The following is a 22,054-nucleotide window of genomic DNA, read 5'->3' as shown; positions in this document are numbered from 1 at the left end:
CCCTGTGACCCTGTAGGGTACACTATGGTGGGCTCTCTAGTCCCTGTGACCCTGTAGGGTACACTATGGTGGGCTCTCTAGTCCCTGTGACCCTGTAGGGTACACTATGGTGGGCTCTCTAGTCCCTGTGACCCTGTAGGGTACACTATGGTGGGCTCTCTAGTCCCTGTGACCCTGTAGGGTACACTATGGTGGGCTCTCTAGTCCCTGTGACCCTGTAGGGTACACTATGGTGGGCTCTCTAGTCCCTGTGACCCTGTAGGGTACACTATGGTGGGCTCTCTAGTCTCTGTGACCCTGTAGGGTACACTATGGTGGACTCTCTAGTCCCTGTGACCCTGTAGGGTACACTATGGTGGGCTCTCTAGTCCCTGTGACCCTGTAGGGTACACTATCATGGGCACCAAAGACTACACTACATTTTTAAGGACTCATCACTATTTTGAGTTCTTACATGTCTTTTATGTGAATTAGGATAAGCATTTTATCACATTGTTCACATGCAGAAGGCTTGGTGCTGGTTTAAGTTCTTTCATGCATTTGAAGAAAACAGGGATAAAGGAATGAGGTGTTGTTGACATTTATAGGGGTTTTCCCCAGCATGAATGGACTGACGCTTCTTATAGGAACTCTGCCGGCTGAAGGATCTGTCACACTGCACACACTCATACAGTTTCTCTCCAGTATGTCTTCTTTCATGTAATCGAAGGTAAGAGTGATGCCTAAAAGTTTTACCACATTCTTTACATTCATAGGGTTTCTCTCCAGTATGTCTTCTTTCATGAAATTAAGGTAACTCTGATGTGTAAATGCTTCACCACAATGTTTACATTCATAGGGTTTTTCTCCCGTGAGTTCTTTCATGTAACTGTATGGAAGAAGGGTATCTAAAAGCTTTCTCACACAGCTTACACTCAAAGGGCTTTTCACCTGTGTGCGCTCTTTCATGCATTTAAAGTAAAGAGGGGTAAAGGAAGGATTTACCACACTCTTTATACAATTATAAAATGTTTCTCCATGCATTATTTTATGTCTATGATAGGAACTCTGAGACTTGAAAACTATATCACACTGTTTACATTCATAGTGTTTTTCTCCAGTGTGAACTTTTTCATGTAATTGCAGGTGAGTAAGTCTGCTAAAGGCTGTACCAGTCTTTACATTCATAAAGTTTTCCTCCAGTGTGAATTCTTTCATGTGACTGAAGGGCATGGAGACATCTAAAGGCCGTACTACACTGTTGACACTTAGATGGTCTTTCTTCAATATGAATTTTCTGATGTCTTTGAAGAGAATTGGAAGAACTCAAAGTTTTATCTCACTGGTTACATTCATAACATTTCCGTACAGTCTGACTTCCTTCACACTCCTTGTAGTCATAATCTCCAGTATAAGTTAGTGATATAGTCCATAGGATTTTAAACACACCTCACACTCAGGTCCACTCGAAGTCTGGGTTTCCGTGTATCCTTCAATACTTGTAAGAAAATTGGAGTCCTGTGGCTTCTGTTCACCGTTTTCATGTTCGTACTGTGTATACTCAGAATGAGATATGAGTGCCAATGGCAGTGAAGTTCCTGCAGGTCTCCAGCATCGCACCTCCATAGAGACAATTCTGGCAAGGATCCAGCAAATCCCACTCTTCCTGGGTGAAGTTCACAGCCAGATCCTCAAAGCTCACCAGATCCTGATCCGGCCTACAGAGTCCAATATAATGGCAGTCTCTGTGACAGAGAGGCTCGATCCACACAGACTAGAAGCCTCAAGAGCTTCAGTCTGGTACCTAAGGCCCGGAGCACACCTGAACAGCTTCTGGTCTTCAATCCACACCGGCAAATCCAAAAAGCTGGGTTCCAATGTCAGTGAAGGATGGTGTTGTAAATCAGCACTAAAATGACCTTGGCAGGTTGGAACCAAGGGAACCCATGCAAGGTGAGAAACAGACATGCCTTGCAGCAGCCCTGACCTGGAGAGTGAGAAACAGACAGAGAGCCCTCACCTGGAGGGTTTCTTTATTGGGTGGGGAAGTGACAGAGAGGAGAGAGAAAAGGAGCGCGGGGGGGGGGGGGGGGATACAGAGATGCCGAAGATAGAGTCAGAGAGACAGAAAGAGAGAGACAGAGAGAGGGACAAAGAGGGGGGAGGGAGGAGGGACAGAGGGAAATGGCAGGGGCTGGGAAGAGGGAAGGAGAGAGAAGAAAAGGAAGAAGAGAGAAAAAAGGTAGGGTTCCACCTTTTAAAGGGAGAGGCACTGTGCCTGCACACAGAGACCACACTGCAAGCCAGGGTACTGCCTGCATACTAGGCATGCGTGCAGGGGGAAGCACTCGGTCTCCAAGGGGTGGGAATGCTAACAGATAGGGCATAGGTATCTTTGGAAAGCCATTGTGTGGGGGCTCCAGGGGGGCTGCTATAGTCCAAGCAAGAGATGACAGTGACCTGAACTGGAGTGACAGCAGTGAAGAGAGTGACAAATGCTGGGGTCCTGGCTAAACTCTGAGGGTTGAGCCAGCAGGCTGGTCTAAGGCGATGGACATGTGTTAATTCCACAGATCAAGAATAAGAGCTCTCTCTACCACAGTTTAAAGCCAGATCTGAAGCAAGCTTTAGTTAAATGCTGGCCAGATGGTTGGACTCTGGCCAGTTCCATACCTAGGTTCCTAAGAAATGGTCCATGTTAGTTTGCAGCCAATAAGGTCCAGTCAGGGGCAAGCATACATCCTGATGTATTTCCTGCCTGTGAACCTCCCGCCCACATGTGATTAAGCACATCTGGTGCAGATGGGAGCAAACATGTGGCTTGTTATGTCCCATAACACTATTTCAGGAATTATCTGTCCTTGAGCAACAGGCTTGCAGATCAGAGACATTTTCTTTCATGGATCTCATAGGCATAGTAATTTAAACATAAAATGTAACTTTGGCTCTCAAACATGGGCCTTCCTTCCGTCTACCTTGGACTTGGAAGCAGCCCCTCTCCTCATTGAGAGAGAGTGGGTGTCTCTCGGTAAAGGTCCAGGGGTTGATGACAAGTCATCACTGGGGCCTGTATGTACCCTCCAATGTGTTGTCACTTGGCTTACCCAGACTCGCTGAACCCACCACTGTCTCAAGAAGCGGCACATCTCCTCACGCCCCTCAGCTTGGGTCTATCTTATCCCCATTGCTGAATTTGCACAGATTTCACTATGTAGCCCCGTATGACCTAGAACTGGGTATGTAGACCAGGCTGGCCTCAAACTCACAGAGATCCACCTGTCTCTGCCTCCTGAGTGCAGGGATTGAAGATGTAAGAAGCATTATTTTAGGTGTAAAAGAAAAAGATTTGTAGGAACGGAGGATTTAGGTCAGTGGGAAAGTTCTTTCTCAGGACAGGAAGGGTCCTGGGTTCAATCCCTAGCACTGGAAAAGGGGGAGGGGATATCCCGCATGGCATGGTGGTTCGTGTCTCTAATTCCAGCACTTGAGAGAGTTTGGGGCCTAACTTCTTTCATTCAAGGTAACACATGTTGTGCTTATTGTTTTTACGTATCTTCAACACTTTTTTGTTTTTGTTTTGTTTTGAAGACAGGGATTTTTCTGTGTAGCCCTGGCTGTCCTGGAACTCATAGAGATCTGTTTGCCTCTGCTTCCCAAGTGCTAGGATTAAGGATGTGCACCGCCACCACCGCCTGACTGGTTTTAACATTTGTTTGTTTTATTTTGCTATAGTTTTCTGAGACAGAGTTTTTATAGCAGCCCTGGGACCAGCCGCTAGGCAGCTCAGGGTTCAGAGGGAAGCCATACCACTGGCGAAGCTAAGACCTTTCTATCTGAGACAGTTAATAAAAAGACGCTCCCACATTCTCTGAGGTTTTTCTTCATTCATCGGCCTCTTCTGATGGACTCTGGGCTGTTTTTGGCTGCCCCAGGGAACAGCGCTGTTTTACTATTCCCATAACACCTGAGACAATTTCACATTTACAGTTGTGGAAAGGAAGAAGTACCTGCTCAAGCGAGTATTCAAGGCTGACTTGAAGTTTTGGAGTTGAATCCACTGTCAAGGTGGCTAGGGTCATAGGTTTTGGAAAGCCTGTGAGGTGAATGAAGGGTTGAAAGACCGCCCACCCAAATAAAGAACTAACTGGACTGGTAAATTAGTTAGTTGGTCAGTTTCCAGATCTTCATTCACTTACCTATAAAATAGGAATAGCAGGCACAGACCTTTAATTCCAGAACTCCAAGAGCAGAGACAAGATCAAGATTCAAGGCTAGCTTCCGCTATGTTAGGAGTTCAAGGCCAGCTTAGGCTACGTGTGAAAACCTGACTCCAAAACAGGAACAGCATTACCTACCATAAACTGCTTATGAGAATCAAATGTGATCATGTGCTTTGGGGGCTGGGAATGAAGCCTAGGCCTCTACCACTACGAAACTCTCCTTTTGTAATAGCTGTTTCTCTCCCTGTTCTTCCGCCTCTACGAAACACATGCCAAGGAGACTACGTTTTCCAGCATGCCACCTCGTCCTTTGACCTCGGCGAGACTAAAAAGGTGCGCCGTCGTACGCCACGAGCCGGAAGACTCGGACTCCCGGCATGCAGCGCACGGTGCTCCCTTAGACTTGAGGGGCTGCGGGCGCGTGATGTTCTGGGAGCTGTAGTCAGCGGCGCGTTGCCCTGACGCCAGCCCGGCCCGGGCGTGGGGGCCTGTGGGAGGTTGCGCGGCCGGGCCCAGCTGCGGGGCGGAGGTGGAGGCGAGGCCTGCGGCTGCGGGGAGCGGCGGGGCCGGGAGCGGGCGCCGGAGCTGAGCCGAGCCGGAGCAGGCGCCGGAGGCCGGCGCTGCGAGCAGCAACCATGTCGGTCTTGGGGAAGCTGTTCGGGGCTGGAGGGGGTAAGGGGAGCAAGGGCGGCCCGACCCCCCAGGAGGCCATCCAGCGGCTTCGGGACACGGAGGAGATGCTTAGCAAGAAGCAGGAGTTCCTAGAGAAGAAGATCGAACAGGAGCTGACGGCTGCCAAGAAGCACGGCACCAAAAACAAGCGCGGTGAGGCGGCCCCGACCCCATCCGACTCTCCACTGCCTCTGCTAAGGCTCCCCGGGCCCGGACTCCACTTTGTCTGACTCGTTTCGGGGAGGGGGGGCTGTCTCCTTCAACCCTGGAACTCTTCGGCTAGACTGCTTTTGGTGCCTCTCCCGGGCAGGGACCCCTTTCCACCAGACTCCTGTGTCTCCTTGAGCCGGCTCTCTTCCCCCATCGGGCTCCTTCAAACTCTTCCCTACCGTATCAGGCCTCTCCTGACCCAGATCTCACAGCACGTTAACTCCGTGCTCAGTCTGTTCCACTGTCTTACTGTGTTCTCTCTCCGGCCTCACCCCCACCCTGGTTCATTTCGTTTCCGCACCCTATCATTTATGTGTCTCGGTCCACCTCTGCCCTCCTCCGAGCCCTGGAGTCTGGTCTGGAGTCTGAGCTAGCTGCCTTTGGCCTCTGACTCAGGAGCCTTCTTGAAAAGCCTCCTTTTTGGAGAGAAAAGAGGATTGGGGAGTGAGGAGACCCTCTGGTACCCACTCTGTTCACTTGTTGAGTGAAGCTGGACAAGTTTGAGACCTCATTTTCCGCAGCACTAGGTAGGATCTGGCCTCTGTGAGGCCCAAGATGTCGCTACCCAGTGGTTCTCTTTTGCTTTCCTCATACCCAGGCCTTTTCGGAGCTTCCGCATTGTAAGCCTGACCCTTGTGACTCACCACTACTTTCCTGCCCCTCCTGAATCAGAAAGAAGGCGGATTCTGCCTCAATTGGCCCAGTTCAGCCCTGTTGTGATTGCTACTTTCTTCCTGTTGTGAGTCTGTCTAGAAAAGTGCCTTGTGGTTCTCTCACGGAAATGAATGTGAGAACGCTTTAGTGACGGTAAAGAATGTCAAAACGTTCCGCTTTTTTCTTGGGGTGTGTGTGGGGGTGTGTTTCAAGATAGGGTTTCTCTGTTAACAGCACTCGCTTTGTGGATCAGGCTAGTCTCGAACTCACCGAGGTTCACCTGCCTGAGCTCTGGTTAAAGAAAGGCATGTGTCACCACTGCCAGGCAGATGCTCTTGTTTTTTTTTTTTGTTTGTTTGTTTTTTTTTTTTTTTTTTTTTTTTTTGGTCACAGCAGTGTGACCATGAATCATAGCGTGGCAGTTCTTCCTTTGAAGGTGGGCCAAAGGTGAGAGGGTGTTTAGGAGTCATACAGCAAGTGTTTAACCTAAAAAGTTTTCAGGGAAGTTTGTTCTGGGATTGGGAACTAGTGGGTTTGTCCTTCCGGAAGGATATCTAATACCTAGCACATAGTAGGGGCTTAACTAACATTGTGAACATCTGCTTGATATTTTCTCATGATATGATTGATGGTCTGTCCTGAGGATGCTCCTCACTGATAGCAACCATTCTGGAACTTCTGAGCACCCAGTGCATCCAGTCAGATTCATAGAGGGAAACCAAAAAGCCCCCACTTTAAAGAGAGAGACTGGTTGTGCCCTTCCCTGTAGGCCTGTAACCCAGCATCTGGGAGGCAGAGGCAGGAGGGTCAAGGTCGTCCTTGTTTATGGAGCAGTTTGATGACCAGCCTGGCCGCCCAGAGAGACCCTGTCTCTAAAAGAGATAGCTAGACTGGGCTAGACACTAAGGGAAGAAAGTAACCCTTTTGGAGATGTCAGTGGTGAGCATTCAACAAGAAAAAGTTGGTTCACAGTGAGCGGGAAGGGTGCTGTTTGGGTAGGATGGTCTTTAGAAAGTTATAGTTGGAACCGAGTTTTTTTGAAGGAACCACCTTTGGGGAACTTTTTCCTGCTGGGAGGACAGCACAGGGATGGCTGGAAAGTTGGCAAGATTTAAGAAATTGAAAGATCTTTGTCTCTGGAACATAGTGATTGAGGGAAGACTGGAGTAAATAAAAGGTGGGGATGGGCCTTGAATGGCTGACAGAGTTTGGATTCTGAGTGGATGGAAAGCTTTTGAAGGGTGTTATTCTGAAGCAAGTCCTAATCATTGGTAAGAGTGTTAAGCATCTGGCTGCTCTCTCTCTCTTGGGGGGTGTGCAGTCCATCTGTGGACTGGACACCAGTTGTAGTTGTGGAGACGGAGCCAGGGCTGTGCTCCTTGATCAGTTCTTTTCTCTGACAACTCTCCCTTAATCAGGGTCCTCTTTCCACGGTGGTAATTAGTCCTGGTTTTTGCCAGTCTGCATGTTTGAGAGCTGGCCTCTGCACAGTGGAGTAGAGGATCCATGTTTGAGAGCTGGCCTCTGTACAGTGGAGTGGAGGATGCATGTTTGAGAGCTGGCCTCTGTACAGTGGAGTGGAGGATGCATGTTTGAGAGCTGGCTTCTGCACAGTGGAGTGGAGGATGCATGTTTGAGAGCTGGCCTCTGCACAGTGGAGTGGAGGATGCATGTTTGAGAGCTGGCCTCTGCACAGTGGAGTGGAGGATGCATGTTTGAGAGCTGGCCTCTGCACAGTGGAGTGGAGGATGCATGTTTGAGAGCTGGCCTCTGCACAGTGGAGTGGAGGATGCATGTTTGAGAGCTGGCCTCTGCACAGTGGAGTGGAGGATGCATGTTTGAGAGCTGGCCTCTGCACAGTGGAGTGGAGGATGCATGTTTGAGAGCTGGCTTCTGCACAGTGGAGTGGAGGAGAGTGTCCGTGTGCATCCCCCCCATCCCACAGGATGCCGAGCACAGCAGCTGCCATATGGTAAGAGATCAATAGCTCAGAGCTCCTGGTCGAGGGCTAGCTTAGTTTCTGCAGTTGTAGAGGTGACTGAATGGGCTCTCAGGATGCTTGTAGAGAGAAAGCAGACACGTGGAAAGCGACCTCAGCCGTAATAACTTTGTTCAAAGTGGTGTCTGTCTCTTTGAGTTTGCCTGTGAGGGTACAGGCTTCTCTTTTTATTGTCCTAAGGTCTCATAGTTGTGTGTTCTTGTCCTAGGACCTAACCCACTTCCTCAGATGCTGCTGTGGGTTTTACTACCACCACATGTGTGCCATTTATTTACTGACCCAGGACTGCGTTTGGACTCTGAGCAGCAGAGCTGAGAAAACACGGCCTGTCTTCCTGGGAGAATCCAGGATTGGAAATGTGGGGCTGGGCAGGGCCAGGAGTAATTCTAGAAGTCAGTGGTGAAGTGTGTCTAAAGGATTGAGGTTATAGGAGGTGGGGGAGGTTCTTGTCTGGAGGGAGCGAAGGGAGGAGGAGGCTTTGTGGAGGAAGGAGAATGAGGTGGGTCACCAAGGGTTTAGTGTGTTGAGGAGCAGCAAGAATGCCTCCCAGCAGGAGTCTGAGATAGGACACTATAGCATGAATTCGAATTGTTCTTAATAATAAAAACCCAGAGTCAGATATAGGGGTTGATGCTGAAAGTTCAGAGAAGCAGAGTGGCCAGACACTAGTTCTTACCTCTACCAATGCTCAGACCAAAGGGGCCATCCTGTCTTTATGACTCCTCACACTGCATGCTTGCTCAGATTGAGTGCCTCAGACTGCATTGAGCTCCTGTCTCCTCCTGCTTTATATTCCTCTCTCTGCCCAGCCATATTCCTTTCTGTCTCCACCTCCCTCATGCTGGGATTAAAGGTGTGTGACTCCCAAGTGCTGGGATTAAAGGTGTGAGCCACCACTGCCTGGCTCTGTTTCTCTTGGATCGATTGTCTTCTGTCTCTTGAGTACTGGGATTAAAGGTGTGTGCTACCACTTCATGGCCTCTATGGCTAACTAGTGGCTCGCCTCTGCACTCTGATCTCCAGGCAAGTTTTATTTGTTAGATTACAAACAAAATGTCACTGCAGGATACGCTGTATGTAATCTTGGAGAGTGGCTTCTAGCCTTTGGACCTTGCCTTGGATATGTAGAGAAGCCGTTGGTGCTTCTTTATAGTAGAAGATCTTATCCATTTGGGTTTTGAAAGGACATTCTGAGCAGCAGCATAAACAGAGGTATGTAAACTGACCAGGGAGGAACTGAGGCAGGAGTAAGGTATAAGATTAGGAGGCAGAGTGCCTTTAATCCCAGCACTTGGGAGGCAGAGGCAGGCAGATCTCTGTGAGTTCGAGACCAGCCTGGTCTACAAGAGCTAGTTCCAGGACAACTAGGGCTACATAGAGAAACCCTGTCTAGAAAAAAAAAACAAAAACAAAAAAGGGGGTGCTGGTAAAAGAAGGGAAGAACAGGAAGAAACAAGAGGAGAGACTGAGACATGATCATCTTTCTTGGAGAACTAACAAAGTGCTACCTACGCAGGTGCCCAGGAAGTTTGGGAGGTTCTTGTTGGTAGGCCTCAACTTGAGGCTGGTTTTTGTTATAAACCATATAAATCTGATCAGTGGTAACTATCAGATAAGTGCCTTCTATCCTGTTCTTTCATACATCTTAGGTGATCCTCACCTTAGCCAGGTAGGAGTATTTCACAAGTGAAGATAAACTTAGGTCTCCTGGATGGCAGGGTCTGTGTCTTGGTCAGGTCTGTATTCTTAGTACTGAGCAGGGGAACTAGGACCAGAGAACATGAGAATGAATATATGACCAAAGGAAGGGAAAAGGAACTGGGAAAAACATGCGACCCGAATTTTGTTCTTATCTATGGAGCCACTGCCTGGGATCCAGTGCAAAAAATGAGTTCTCTCTCCAGCCCCTTTACCTTAGAATGAAACTGTTATTGTTGCCATGATCATTCCTATTATTATTATGTGGGGGCACTCAGGGCACAGCAGACGTGAGTGGTTAGCAGACAACCTTCAGGAACTGGTTTTCTGACTCTACTTCTGTGGCTCAAACTCAGCAATCAGACTTGTATAGCTAGCACCATCTGAGCCATCTTGCCAGCTCCTTGTTTTAATATTTTTTTAAGTGGAGTGTGGGCAATGAGGGGATGGGACTTGCTGTGTATAGCCCAGGCTACCCTTGAACTTGTGACTCTTTGCCTCAGCCTCCTTAGTGCAGGAATTCTGAGTTACGGGTGTTTATCATCGCATCTTTATTTTTTTAGTGTCTCTTTGTGTAGGACAGTTTGATGGAGTTGGTTCTCTCCTTCCACCATGTGGTTAGGGTTGGGGTAAACCCAGGTAGTCATGTTTCTAGGCCAGTGCCCTTTTACCTGTTGAGCCGACTTAGTGCCCCAGTTTCCTGTCTTTTTCTGGCGTGGCGGCTAATTAAGGACACATCTACTTTAGGTAGTTCAGATCTTCTCTTCTTATTTTAATCAAGACGAAAGGAGCTTGTCGGAAGGACCTATTTTAGTCACACAGTTGTGTAAGATTATGCGATGGAGACTGGTGGTCACATCCTGTGTTGGTACATTTGTATAGATACATGGAAGCAAGTCAATCCATAGACTGTTAGGTTCTGCTGAGAATGTTGGACCAATGTAAAGGCCAGGATCTTACGGGAAACACATCTTCATTAAGTTCTGCTCATTGCTGACATCAGGGTAGCATCCTCATGTTTAATAAAGTCACTAATTCATTAGCATATGGAAAGGTGTCTTACTAAATCACATGGATAGTGAATGTGGCCTTTTGGTTCTTGATATCATCTGAAAACCATAGTATCTTAATAGGGTGTGTGCCAACTGGACTGTCTATCCCAGAGACCCTTGGATGGAAAACTTGAAACTCACCCAGGAACTAAGCAGTGGGAATTTCCCTTGATGACATTTTAGCTTCTTGTTTTAGGACATAGTTTTATTTCTTTTTTAAGACAGATGGAGTATCAGAGAGGCCCTATGTGTTTGACTGTTCAAACATACTGCTGTCTTTGATTCAAATGAAAATATCTTTTTTTGGTAAGAAGATTACATGCTCATGTGTGCATGTTTGTGTGTGAACATTTATATATGTGGAGGCCAGAGGTCAACCTTGAGTGTCATTCCTCAGGAGTTACCTGTCTTGTTTTATGAGACAGGGTCTTCCACTTGGACCTGGCTGGCTGGCCTGTCAACCTCAAGGGTCTTCTCTTTCCACCTCTGCAGTGATGGAGTTACATATATACATCACCCTTCCCAGCTTCCCCTGGCTGCGTGATTTCCCCAGCCTGTGTGTGTGTGTGTGTGTGTGTGTGTGTGTGTGTGTGTGAGAGAGAGAGAGAGAGAGAGAGAGAGAGAGAGAGAGAGAGAGAGAGAGATGAGTGGGGGGCATCCTTGTCTATCTCTGCCTCCTGAGTAGTGCTGGTACTAAAAGTGTGTGCCACCATGAATTGTTTTACAAGAGAAAGAGAACTATAATGGTCTCCACCTGTGATCCCAGCACTTGGGTGGAGTGAGACTTTTGTTTCTTTGTTTTTTGTTTCTTACAAACAGGGTTTCTCTGTAGACCAGGCTGGCTTTGAACTCACAGAGATCCACCTTCCTGGCATGAGCCACCATCACCTGGCGAGACTCTGCTTTAAAAAAAAAAAAAAAAAAAAAAAAAAGGAGTAGAACTGAGACAGAATGTTCAGAAACAACTTTAGTGCCGTGTGTGTGTCCAGGTCTTTGATCCCCACACTCAGACTGAAACAGGATTTCCATGAGTTTGAAGCCAGCCCGGACTACAGAGCCAGTTCCAGGCAGCCTGGATTAAACCAACAGATGCTTTAGATGAGTCATTGAGGATGGATGATTATATAGGTTAGTCATTGAGGTTGGATGATCATATACGTTAGTCATTGAGGATGGATGGATGATTATATTTGGAAGGAAAATCTGAGCACAGCAAGAAGCTGTCTTAACTGGATATGGCACTGGCCAGCATCTAAGGCAGTGGGCTCAAGTCAGCAGGCCTTTATTGTGCTCCTTCTAGGAGGAGGTCCACGCAGTGGTACAGGTGGACAGTTCCATTTCCATGCAGCTTTCCCTCCTGTTATCAGTGCCTTGAAGCTTACTCACCCTGAATCCCATCTCCCTTTGTGAGAGGAATGCTGTGACTTCCTTTACAGGCTCTGCAGGAGACAAGCCAGCACGTATGCAGTACTGAGCAGGGCTAGCACATGGAGGGGTATGTTTCCTTCCTTGGTTTTCCACTCACAGTCATGAGCCCTTCAGTCTTCGGTAAGGACTCTGCCTTCTCCCTCCTGTGGGTATTCCTAACTCAGCAAGGACAGGGCACACAAGTGACAGTGATGAAGCGTCAGAGAGGTGACTCTTCCCTGGACTTGACTGCTTCGTTTTATCCTGGGCCCAGGTTCCCTTTGAGAGAGAGAGAGAGAGAGAGAGAGAGAGAGAGAGAGAGCGCACGATTAACTCCCATTGACCTGCCCCAGCCCCCTCCTGACAGCATTTGCATTAGGACCTCTGGCCTGTGTTATAGTTTAGTCTGTCCTAGACAGCTCTGCCTGTGAGATTACTTTCCTACCTAGGCTGAGAGCTGTCTTCCTGAAGGCTTAAGTTGGATCAGTTAGGATGGTCCCCTGTGGGGAAGCAGCCTGGGCTGAAGTCGGAGCTTGGGGTCTAATACCAGACAACTGTGGACTGGAAAACGGACAGGTTTGGCATCGTCCTGCTGCAGAGGACAGATCTGAACTCGCCAAGTCTGCACTTCTCTAAGACAGACAGATGTTTCTGTTTCTTCTGTTACCCTTTGTGGATGTTCACCATTCAATGGTGGGTGCTGAATACTCAGAATATTCTGGCATGGGTCTGAACAACATAGCTCAGAACGTTCAGGGTCCTGCCATTTGCTTAGGGATTTAGTACAAACTCTTGAGCCAGGTAATTCCCCTATCACCAAGCCAGATCTTCTTCTCCTCAAAAAACAGTTGTATTTGTGTGTGTGGGGGGGCCCGCCCGCGTTTGTGTGCCAGCTCGCGCGCATGCTGAGCATATGTTGTATCATTGAACTAAATCCCTAACTTCCTTTCAGCCCTTTAAGGAGTCTTAGCTGAAGGTTAAATGATTGAAATTAACATGAGTACCTGACTGGCTTGATTCTCCCATAGCTGGTATTTCTAGATTTACCTCCTCCCTCTTCCTTATAGGGCAAAGGAAAGCTGTACATCTGGTTGGTTGTGATGTTTAGATCAAAAGATTAGTGATATGGTTAGTGGAAAAGGTGCTAGGTTTGCAGTCAAAAGACCTAAGTTCACAGTCTGCCTCTGCCTCTTGGTACTCTGGAATCTATCTTTATTTATTTATTCATTCATTCATTTATTCATTTATTTATGGGTTTTTGAGACAGTTTCTCTGTAGCTTTGGAGCCTGTCCTGGAACTAGCTCTTATAGACCAGGCTGGTCTTGAACTCAACAGAGGTCCGCCTGCCTCTGCCTCCCGAGTGCTGGGATTAAAGGTGTGCGCCACCACTGCCTGGTTTGATACTCTGGAATCTTGCCCAAGTTTCCATATTTTTATGGAATACAGTATTTGCTATACATTCTCGGTGTTTGATGTGACCTGTGATAACATCTGGGGGGATTGTTAGAAATGAATACACAACAGGGTGGTGGAGGTGCATGCATTTAATCCCAGCATTTAGGAGACAGAGGCAGGCGGATCACTGTGAGTTGAGGCCAGCCTGGTCTACAGAATGAGTTCCAGGACAGCTAGGACTGTTGTACAGAGGAACCCTGTCTTGAAAAAGAAAAAAAATTGCAGACATAGAGGCCACATCTTGACTACCTAAGCAGAACTGTTATGGAATTCCTATGTAGTTTGTATGTTCCTTGAAGTTTGAGGCGTGTGCATGTGTGCATGTGTACACACACATGTACATCTACCACGATGCTTGTGTAGAGGTCAGAGGACAACTTTTGGGAGTCATTTTTCCCTCTGCGTTGAGGCTCGATCTCCCTTGTTCTGTGCTGCCCTGGGTTCTTGCATACTGCAGGCTGGCAGGCTTGTGAGCTTCTGCTTATTGTGTTGTCTCTGGGTGCTCCGGGATTACAGATGTTTGCTACCACATCTGGCTTTTTTTTTTTTTGTGAGTCCTAGGGATTAGAACTGAAGTGGCTGTTCTTGCATGGCAAACATCTTTACCCATGAACTATCTAGCTGGCCTTGTGGAGTTTTTTGTTGTTGTTTTTGAGACAGGGTCATACTTTGTAGCATAGGCTGACCTTAAATTGGTGATTCTTCTGTTTTAGCCTTCTAAGTGCTGAGATTTCTGGTTTGTACCACTGTGTCTGAAAAGTTTGAGGGATTTTAAAACCAATTTGGATAGTATATAACCTTGGGCCGGGCGGTGGTGGCGCAGGCCTTTAATCCCAGCACTTGGGAGGCAGAGGCAGGTGAATCTCTGTGAGTTCGAGACCAGCCTGGTCTACAAGAGCTAGTTCCAGGACAGGCTCCAAAGCCACAGAGAAACCCTGTCTTGAAAAACCAAAAAAAAAAAAAAAAAAAAAAAAAAAGTATATAACCTTGGGGGAGATTTGTGACTGCACTCTTGTAACTCAGCTGGCCTTGAACTTTGCCTCCATCTCCCAAATATTGGGGTGATAGGCATGTACCACCATGGCCCAGTGACACTCCAAGTCTTTTTGGTCTAATTACTTCATAGGTAGACATGTGTTTAATTTCAAGGACTGTCTGTTTTTAAGTACTGAAGGACCAAACCTCATAACTTATGTTAGCCAAGGACCCCACCACTGAGCCACACTCTTACCCCTCTGATAGTTGGGTTTTTCTTTGGGCTGCCCACCAGATCCCAAATAAAGACACAGAGACTTATTAATTATGAATGCTTGACTTTAGCTCAGGCTTGTCCCAGTAGCTCTTTTAACTTAATTTAACCTATTTTTACTCATCTACAGTTTGCCTCAGGGCTTTTACTCTTCTTTTATTCTATATTCCTAGTTCCTTGCTTTCTCCACTTTTGGGTGGCTGGCCCACCAGGCATCTCCCTGGCATCTTTTCTTTTCTTTCTCCTTAAGCCTAAATTCCTTTTCCTACTTACTCTCCCTGCCCAGAATTCCTGCCTATACCTCCTCCCTTGTAGAAGTTAGTTTGATTTGGGAAATAACCAGGCTAGCTGAAAGATAAAACAATTATATTTTTATTTATTATAAAGGGAAAACTCATGGAACAGAAATGAGAAGTCCAAGCTCAGCTGTGCTGTGAGGGAATTACACAGAGAGGGGGCATCAGGGCCTTGAGCTATAAAGCCACACTCTAACTTGGTCCCACCTCTTAAAGATAATTGGTTGGCAAAGATTCCCCATCACTTCCCCCTTTTGTCTAAACAAGAGCAATCTAAAACCAATACAAAACTATATACAATAGGAACAGATATCATGTATATAATTACAACCAACATAAACAATATTAATCAAGGAACACATGATAAATCTTTTAATAAACATTCTATTCCAAAGACTCTAAGTCCTGCATTGGAAATGGGCTGGGCTAAATCATGAGAGGAAAAGAACTATGACTATCTAATCTTCAACCCCATCGTAGGCCTGAGAAGGGAGATAATATTACTTTAGTAGGCAGGAAGTACAGTCAAGCAGCTTCCAAAGTGAGGAGTATATGACGGAGACAATTGGTTACCTGAGCAATCACCCAAAGTCTCATTTGCAATGTTGAAGCAACCAACTTTGGCTAAGGCCTGGCATAACTGACAGACCATTTTCAGAGGCAGGAAATTTTCCAGAACCGTCTTACCCTGTCTTGTCAAGGTTTGGCAATCCTTTTCCTTTGTCCTGCTTATTCAGTCCGGGTATACCATGTGCTTTGTCAGTGGTTGAGGCATGGGCAGTTCCTTGCCCAAAGGCCAATTGTGCCAAGAAGAAAACAAACTCTGAGTAGAGTGTCTTCAGTGCTCAACATTCTCTCAGGAATAGATTGGTGCTGTCAGGAGCAATCATGTCTCATGTCAACAGAACCCTAAGTTATTTAAATGCCATGTTCTACAGATCCTTAAAGTGGTTGAAGATTACCTATCTAGGCAGAATGTAATCTCTGTGTATCTAAAGGACCTAATTAATCTGACTGTATGTATAACAAACATGAACAACTATTGACCTATAATATTTAATACCTGTATAACTTAAAACTAAGACTTCATGTCAGACTATTAAATAATCTGTAAACAGATGTGCAGCAAATGAGGACAGTGACTTTAAAATGTAAACAGTGTATAAGTATCTTGATCAGAGGTAAGAATAATATATAATGCAATATGAAAATATATCCTAAAAGTTGTGTCAGTATACAAATGTCCTAAACAGAGGTAGAAACATGCATGTATACAATCTGACAGAATAACTTTACATAGGTGTACAAATATTGTAAACAGAAATAACAAATATAATTTGAACTTGTATCAGTATACAAAAAAATTAATGTAAATTATTCATAAATAATAGCTTACAAGTATTTACTCTAATACCCACTATTATTATTGGTGTGAATAAAGATAATTGGTTGGCAAAGATTCCCCATCACTCTATCACTATTGGCCAAATGCAATACATCTTTACATAGTTAAATATTCCCCTACATGAACAAATACAACACATCTTTATAGAGTTAAACAAATGCAATGCATCTTTGCATAGTTAAACAAATATTCCACAACACCTGTTTGTTTGTTTGTTTGTTTGTTTTTGAACTCCTGGTCCTTCTGCCTCTGCTTCTGGGGTGCTGGGAAGACATCCACCTGATTTATGGGTGATGCAGAGTAAACCTGGGGCTTGTGCACTACGAAAACAGTTCACTGAGTACATGCCTAGCCCAAAAGGTATTGTTTTTCTTTCTTTCTCCCCCTCTTCAGTGCTAGGTATTAAAACTCAGGGTCTCACATGCTAGCAGAGCCCTCTAAACTGTAACCCCAGCCTTAACTGTTCTTCCAAAGAGAGTTTCACTACTTCTGACTAGATTGACCTTGAAGTTGTGGCCCCAAACTCCAGAAGACCTGGGATTACAGATCTGTACCACTAGGTTCTGCTCAAGTGATGATCTTAAAGAGAAGGCACTGGGAACTGGCTACACTCTTCTAATGATGAGGAAGCATGCTTTAGTGGGAGAAGTATGCTGATACTGTCCTAGTTGCTAGGCAAATTTTTTTTTTTTTGGTTTTTCAAGACAGGGTTTCCCTGTGGTTTTGGAGCCTGTCCTAGAACTAGCTCTTGTAGACCAGGAGTAGATTGCAAACTCCTCAGGAGCAATGGCCTGACCACTGCCTGCAATTTGCCTAGCAACTGCCAGGCAGTGGTGGCACATGCCTTTAGTCCAGCACTTGAGAGGCAGGAGCAGGCAGTTCTCTCAGTTCGAGGACAGCCAGAGCAGAGCTGTTACACAAAGAAATCCTGTCTCAAAAAAACAAAATAAAAAACCCAAACAACCCCCCCCCCAAAAAAAAAGCAGAAGTACTTGGTAATGCATTGGCAGGAGCTAGAATAGAGGTGAGGGGAGAATCCTTGAGATTTATGTTTTATTGGATAGTTATTATGGAGACTGATAGAATTTTAGGCAGAAAGGAACATTGAAGTATTTGAATTTACTTGGAATTAATATATTTATATATATATATATACACACACACACATACATATACATACACACATACATACATACATACACTAAGGGCTTATTTTTATATATATGGGTGTTTTGCCTGCATGTATGTCTGTGCAGTGCTCATGGAAACTCTAAGAGGGAATTAGATCCTCTAAAACTGGAGTTTCGATGATTGTGAGCCATTGTGTGAGTACTGAGAGCTGAACCCAGGTCCTCTGCAACAGGTGCACTCAATTACTGCGTCATCTCTCCAGCCCCAGTGAAAAAAAAGTTTTTAGAAAGAAAAACATGCTGTGCTTTGGTGTGTGTGTGTGTGTGTGTGTGTGTGTGTGTGTGTGTGTGTATGCAGCTCTGGCTGTCATGGATTAAAGGTGTGCACCACCACTGCTCAGTTTATGTGCTGTGCTTTTTAAAAGCTATCTGAATCAGGAGCACCAGTGTTGGAGGGGATGTAAAAATGGATTGATGTTTATCTCTGTTTAGTAATAAAATAATTAACACTGGGATCTCTTTTAAGGTATTGTTTGTTCTGATGATTAATTTGCTTCATTGATTCAATTAGATCAATTAATAAGTTGTTTTGCTTCCTGTAAAAGGAAGTAGAAACAAAGAACCCTAGGAATGGATTCTTGATTATCTTCATAAGCAAGAAATGTGAATTCTTTGTAATCCTAATGAGATCCAATAGTTACAAACATGAAAATAGGATTTGTTTCTCTGTGGCCCTGCTGCTCTTCCTGATCAGCCCATAGAGGAACATCTCTTTAGATAGGCTGCCTGATCATAGGACTTAGAGATGATGGCTGGAAAGGCTGACATTTAAAAAAGAAGTTGTTTTCTCTGTGTGCGTCTGGCTGGCTGCCTGCCACAAGTGCAGTGCCTCTGGAGGCCAGGAGAGGGAGGAGTCAGATGCCCTGGTGCAGGAGTTACAGGCACCTGTGATCTGAAATGGGTGCTGGGAGCTGAACTGGGGTCCTCTGGTAGAGAAGAAAGTGCTCTTAACCACGGAGCTCTCCAGACCCAGGGCTAACTTTTAAAATCAATATGATTGCTAATCACACACTCTCTCTCTTCCTTTTTTCCTTCCTTCTTTTTTGTTTGTTTGCTTTTTTGAGACTAGGTTTCTTTTTGTAGCCCTGGCTGACTTGGAACTTTGCTCTGTAGAGCAGGCTTGCATTGAACTCACAGAGAACTGCCTGTTGCTGCCTCTGAGTGAGCAATTTCACATTGCTAATTTCTTAATTTTTTTCTCGCGTGGACCCATTTAGACTCTCTGGAGCATTTTCCCCATTAGAATTTGCAGATAGGTAGCTCATTGTCACTATTGCTTGACAATTCTGGAGTTAGATGGTCTGGACATTCATGTCTTAGGAGTCAATTGGTATCAGTCTGCCTGCTGTTCAGCTTGTTGCTCCTAGGGAAAATGCCATGTACTTTACAGATTTGGTCACTTTTTCGGCCTTTTCAGCAACCCCATGCATTGCATGGTGTCTCCCATTTTAGAGATGAGAAGCTGAGGCTTGGGTTACATGAACCACTGGGGCCACACAAATCACCCCAGAGCTAGGAGTTGGGGCTGTTTATTTCTACTTTCCACCCAGTTCCCAAACATTTTGAGCACACTGTGAAACTGTCTGCAAGGGCCATCTGGGACACAGTTGTTAGTCTATAGAGGCATCCAGCTAGCTCTCAAACAAGTGTACTGCCATTGGTATTCAGTCACAGTGTGGCAAGAGACGGAAGACTTCAGACTGGGAGAGTCAGACGGTGGCAGGAGCGCACATTTGTGGGGGTGTTTCTGAGCTGGGTCTTGATAGATGAGTGGGGTGCGGAAGAAACTAAAGAGTAGGACCATTCCAGGTAGAGATTGTGGAAGGCCTGGTGCAGAGATTAGCATGTGCCGTGTGTTTTGTGGAAGAGGGGAGGGTGAGGAGAGTTAGGCTGCAGGCTGCCTCAGAAAGGACTTTCTACCTAAACTGCAGCACTCGGAAGGGCTTCGGGACAGGGTGGGTAGAGGAGCTGCTTGCTGTCTTTAAGGGAAGTCCTAGCTGCCACCACTCTTGCTCTTGTTACTTTGCCCTGGTTTTCCTTGTGCTGAACAGAGGAAGGATAGCACTCCCCACCCCAGCCCCTTGCACACACTCTGAGCACGCGGAAGGTAAGCGGGGCAGTCCTCGCAGCATAAACCGCCTTGATCCACCCTCGTTTAACTGGCAGGCTCACTGATTGCCTGGCTGATTCACCCGATTAACTTTGACTTTTAGAATTATTTCATATCTAGGGCTAGAGAGAGCACTTAGTGTTCAAGAGCACTTGCTGTTCAATATCATCCAAGGCCAGTTCCCAACACCCACTTTGGAAGTTCACAACCTCCTGTAACTCCACCTACAGGGGAATCTAAAACTTCTGGCGCTTCACCAATGTACATGTACACACAATTAAAAACAGTAAAAATAAGCCAGGTGTGCGCCTTTAATCCCAGCACTTGGGAAAGAGAGGCAGGCAGATCTCTGTGAATTCAAGGCCAGTCTGGTCTACACAGCAAGTTCCAGGGCAGTCAGGGTACATAGAGAGACCCTGTATTAAAGTGGGGGAGGGGGAGCTGTGTGTGGTGGCGGCATGCCTTTAATCCTAGCCCTTAGAAGGCAGAGGCAGATGGATTTCTTAGTTCAAGGTTAGCCTTGTCTCCAGAGTGAATTCCAGGACAAGCCAGGGCTACACAGAGAAACCCTGTCTCAAAAACAAACAAACAAAGTGTGTGTGGGGGTATTTGCTGGAGAGATGGCTCAGCAGTTAAGAGTACTGGCTGCTCTTCAGAGGACTTGGTTTCAATTCCCAGTGCCCATATGGCAGCTAACAACCATCTGTAATTCCAGTTCCAGGGAATATAACACTCTCCCACAGATATATGCGTGCAGGCAAAACACAAGTGCACATTAAATAAATAAATCATTAAAAATGTTTTTTAAAATTATACATTTTATTTTGCATATGTGTTTTTGCCTATCTGTATATATGTAACTATGTGCACTGTGTGTATACCTGGTGCTCATAGAGGCCAGAAGAGAATGTTGGATCTCTTGGAATTGGTGTTACAGGTGGTTGTGAGTTGCTTTGTGGGTACTTGGAGTTGAATCTGAGTCCTCTGCCGGAACAGCAAGTGCTCTTAACCATTAAGTCATCTTTCTAGCCCTTTAAAAATTATTTAATCTTCCTTGTATGCTTTTTTTTTGATCCAAGGCAGAGGCAATTAGTTCTCTTGGATGACAATGACCTCTGTTTCTACAACCATACATTTCCAATTAAGCCAGACTTTTATCTCACTCACAAAATATCTGGGTGCCTAGCCACCTAGCTTTCCTGTCTGAGTGATCCCTCAAGACACTGCACTCAGGTTCTGGTGTAATACTGTGTATTTTAGGGCAAGCACCTTCTCACCTTTAGGTCTTTGCTTTCTCAGCAGTAAGAGGAAGATAGACAACGTGGGTACCGAGACTCCTTCATGCGCTGCCGTTCTCAGAGTCAACAAGTGCCACATTACTGTGGCCTCCAGAGAACCACGTGTGACTCCAAGTAGTTTGGCTGCGTAAAAAGATGAAGTATGTCAGCCTTTATTCTGTTGGCTGACAGCTTGGTCAGCATAACCCTGCTCATTATAAAGTCTCGGGCAGCCACAGGCTGTTTTGTAGGAGGTGCTGAGGTTTTTCCGTTTTGATTCCCTAGTTGAGAGGCTGGGGCTGGCTAATGCCTTTCAGCTGCTCCCCTGAGCCTGGATCGGGCAACAGCACAGATTCAGGAGGGCGTTTCTCCTGGCTCCCAAGCTTTCTTGGGATCCATAACAGCACAGATTTAGGAGGGCATTTCTCCTGGCTCCCAAGCTTTCTTGGAATCCATAACGGGCTAGCCATTTGGTGAATCAAATACAGATTTCTTTTTGTTCTGAGCAGCCTCAGGTTTTACTGAACAAAAAACTTAACAGTGACCAATTAAACCCTAGGGATACATCCCTTGGCAGGATTTTACTTCCTGGTGACCTACCTGTGAAGTCGTCAGGCATAGAGGACTTGTCTCCTATGTAAGGATAATGGAGGAAGGAATCAGTTGTTAAGAGTTGCCCTACCTTGAGTGTTTTTAATTAAATATGCTCTACTGTCGGGTGGTGATTGAGACCCACCCCATCTCTTCTGGGATGCTGGGGGTGTCAGGAAAAGCAACAAACTTCTCCAAAGGCCTCAAGTGTTCAGTGTAAGCCTCTTAATATGGAAAACATTTACCCTCTGCTTCTAAACTAGGACCTTTAAAACCTCAAGTTCCAGTAGTGCCCGTCCTAGTGGCTCCTTTTTATTGACTTGCACAGTACATTGTTGTCTCCTAAGAAACTCTGGGAAGCCAGAGAACTCAGGGGCTCATTTTTGTCACATAGGAGGTGTCCCAGGCCTAAAGAGGCTAGCTGACTTGTTAACAGTGACCCAGCTCACTGCAGACAAAACAGGAATGGAGTCCGTCCGTGGTGCTTGTTCCAATGAGTTCTCCTGTCGTGATGCTTTTTGACAGACAGACTAGCACCATGGCTCAGTGTTGCCAATCCTGCCAGGATGGTTTCTAAAATACCGTTGCC

The 22,054-nt window shown here is 46.0% G+C and overlaps 1 protein-coding gene across 1 annotated transcript in view; it reads left to right on the top strand.

The window, feature by feature from the left end:
• The first annotated feature begins 4,675 nt into the window (after positions 1–4,675).
• Chmp4b (charged multivesicular body protein 4B) overlaps positions 4,676–22,054 on the top strand; it is a 40,215-nt gene continuing 22,836 nt past the window's right edge. Inside the window, exon 1 of the mRNA XM_057780916.1 lies at positions 4,676–5,024. Within this exon, the coding sequence (XP_057636899.1) occupies positions 4,835–5,024 (190 nt within the window). The 5' untranslated portion in view covers positions 4,676–4,834. The remainder of the gene's footprint in view (positions 5,025–22,054) is intronic.

The sequence above is a fragment of the Chionomys nivalis genome, chromosome 9, assembly GCF_950005125.1.
Source record: "Chionomys nivalis chromosome 9, mChiNiv1.1, whole genome shotgun sequence".
Lineage (NCBI taxonomy): Eukaryota > Metazoa > Chordata > Mammalia > Rodentia > Cricetidae > Chionomys > Chionomys nivalis.
Note: the sequence above shows the minus strand (reverse complement) of the source record. Positions and strands in the feature narration are given on the sequence as shown.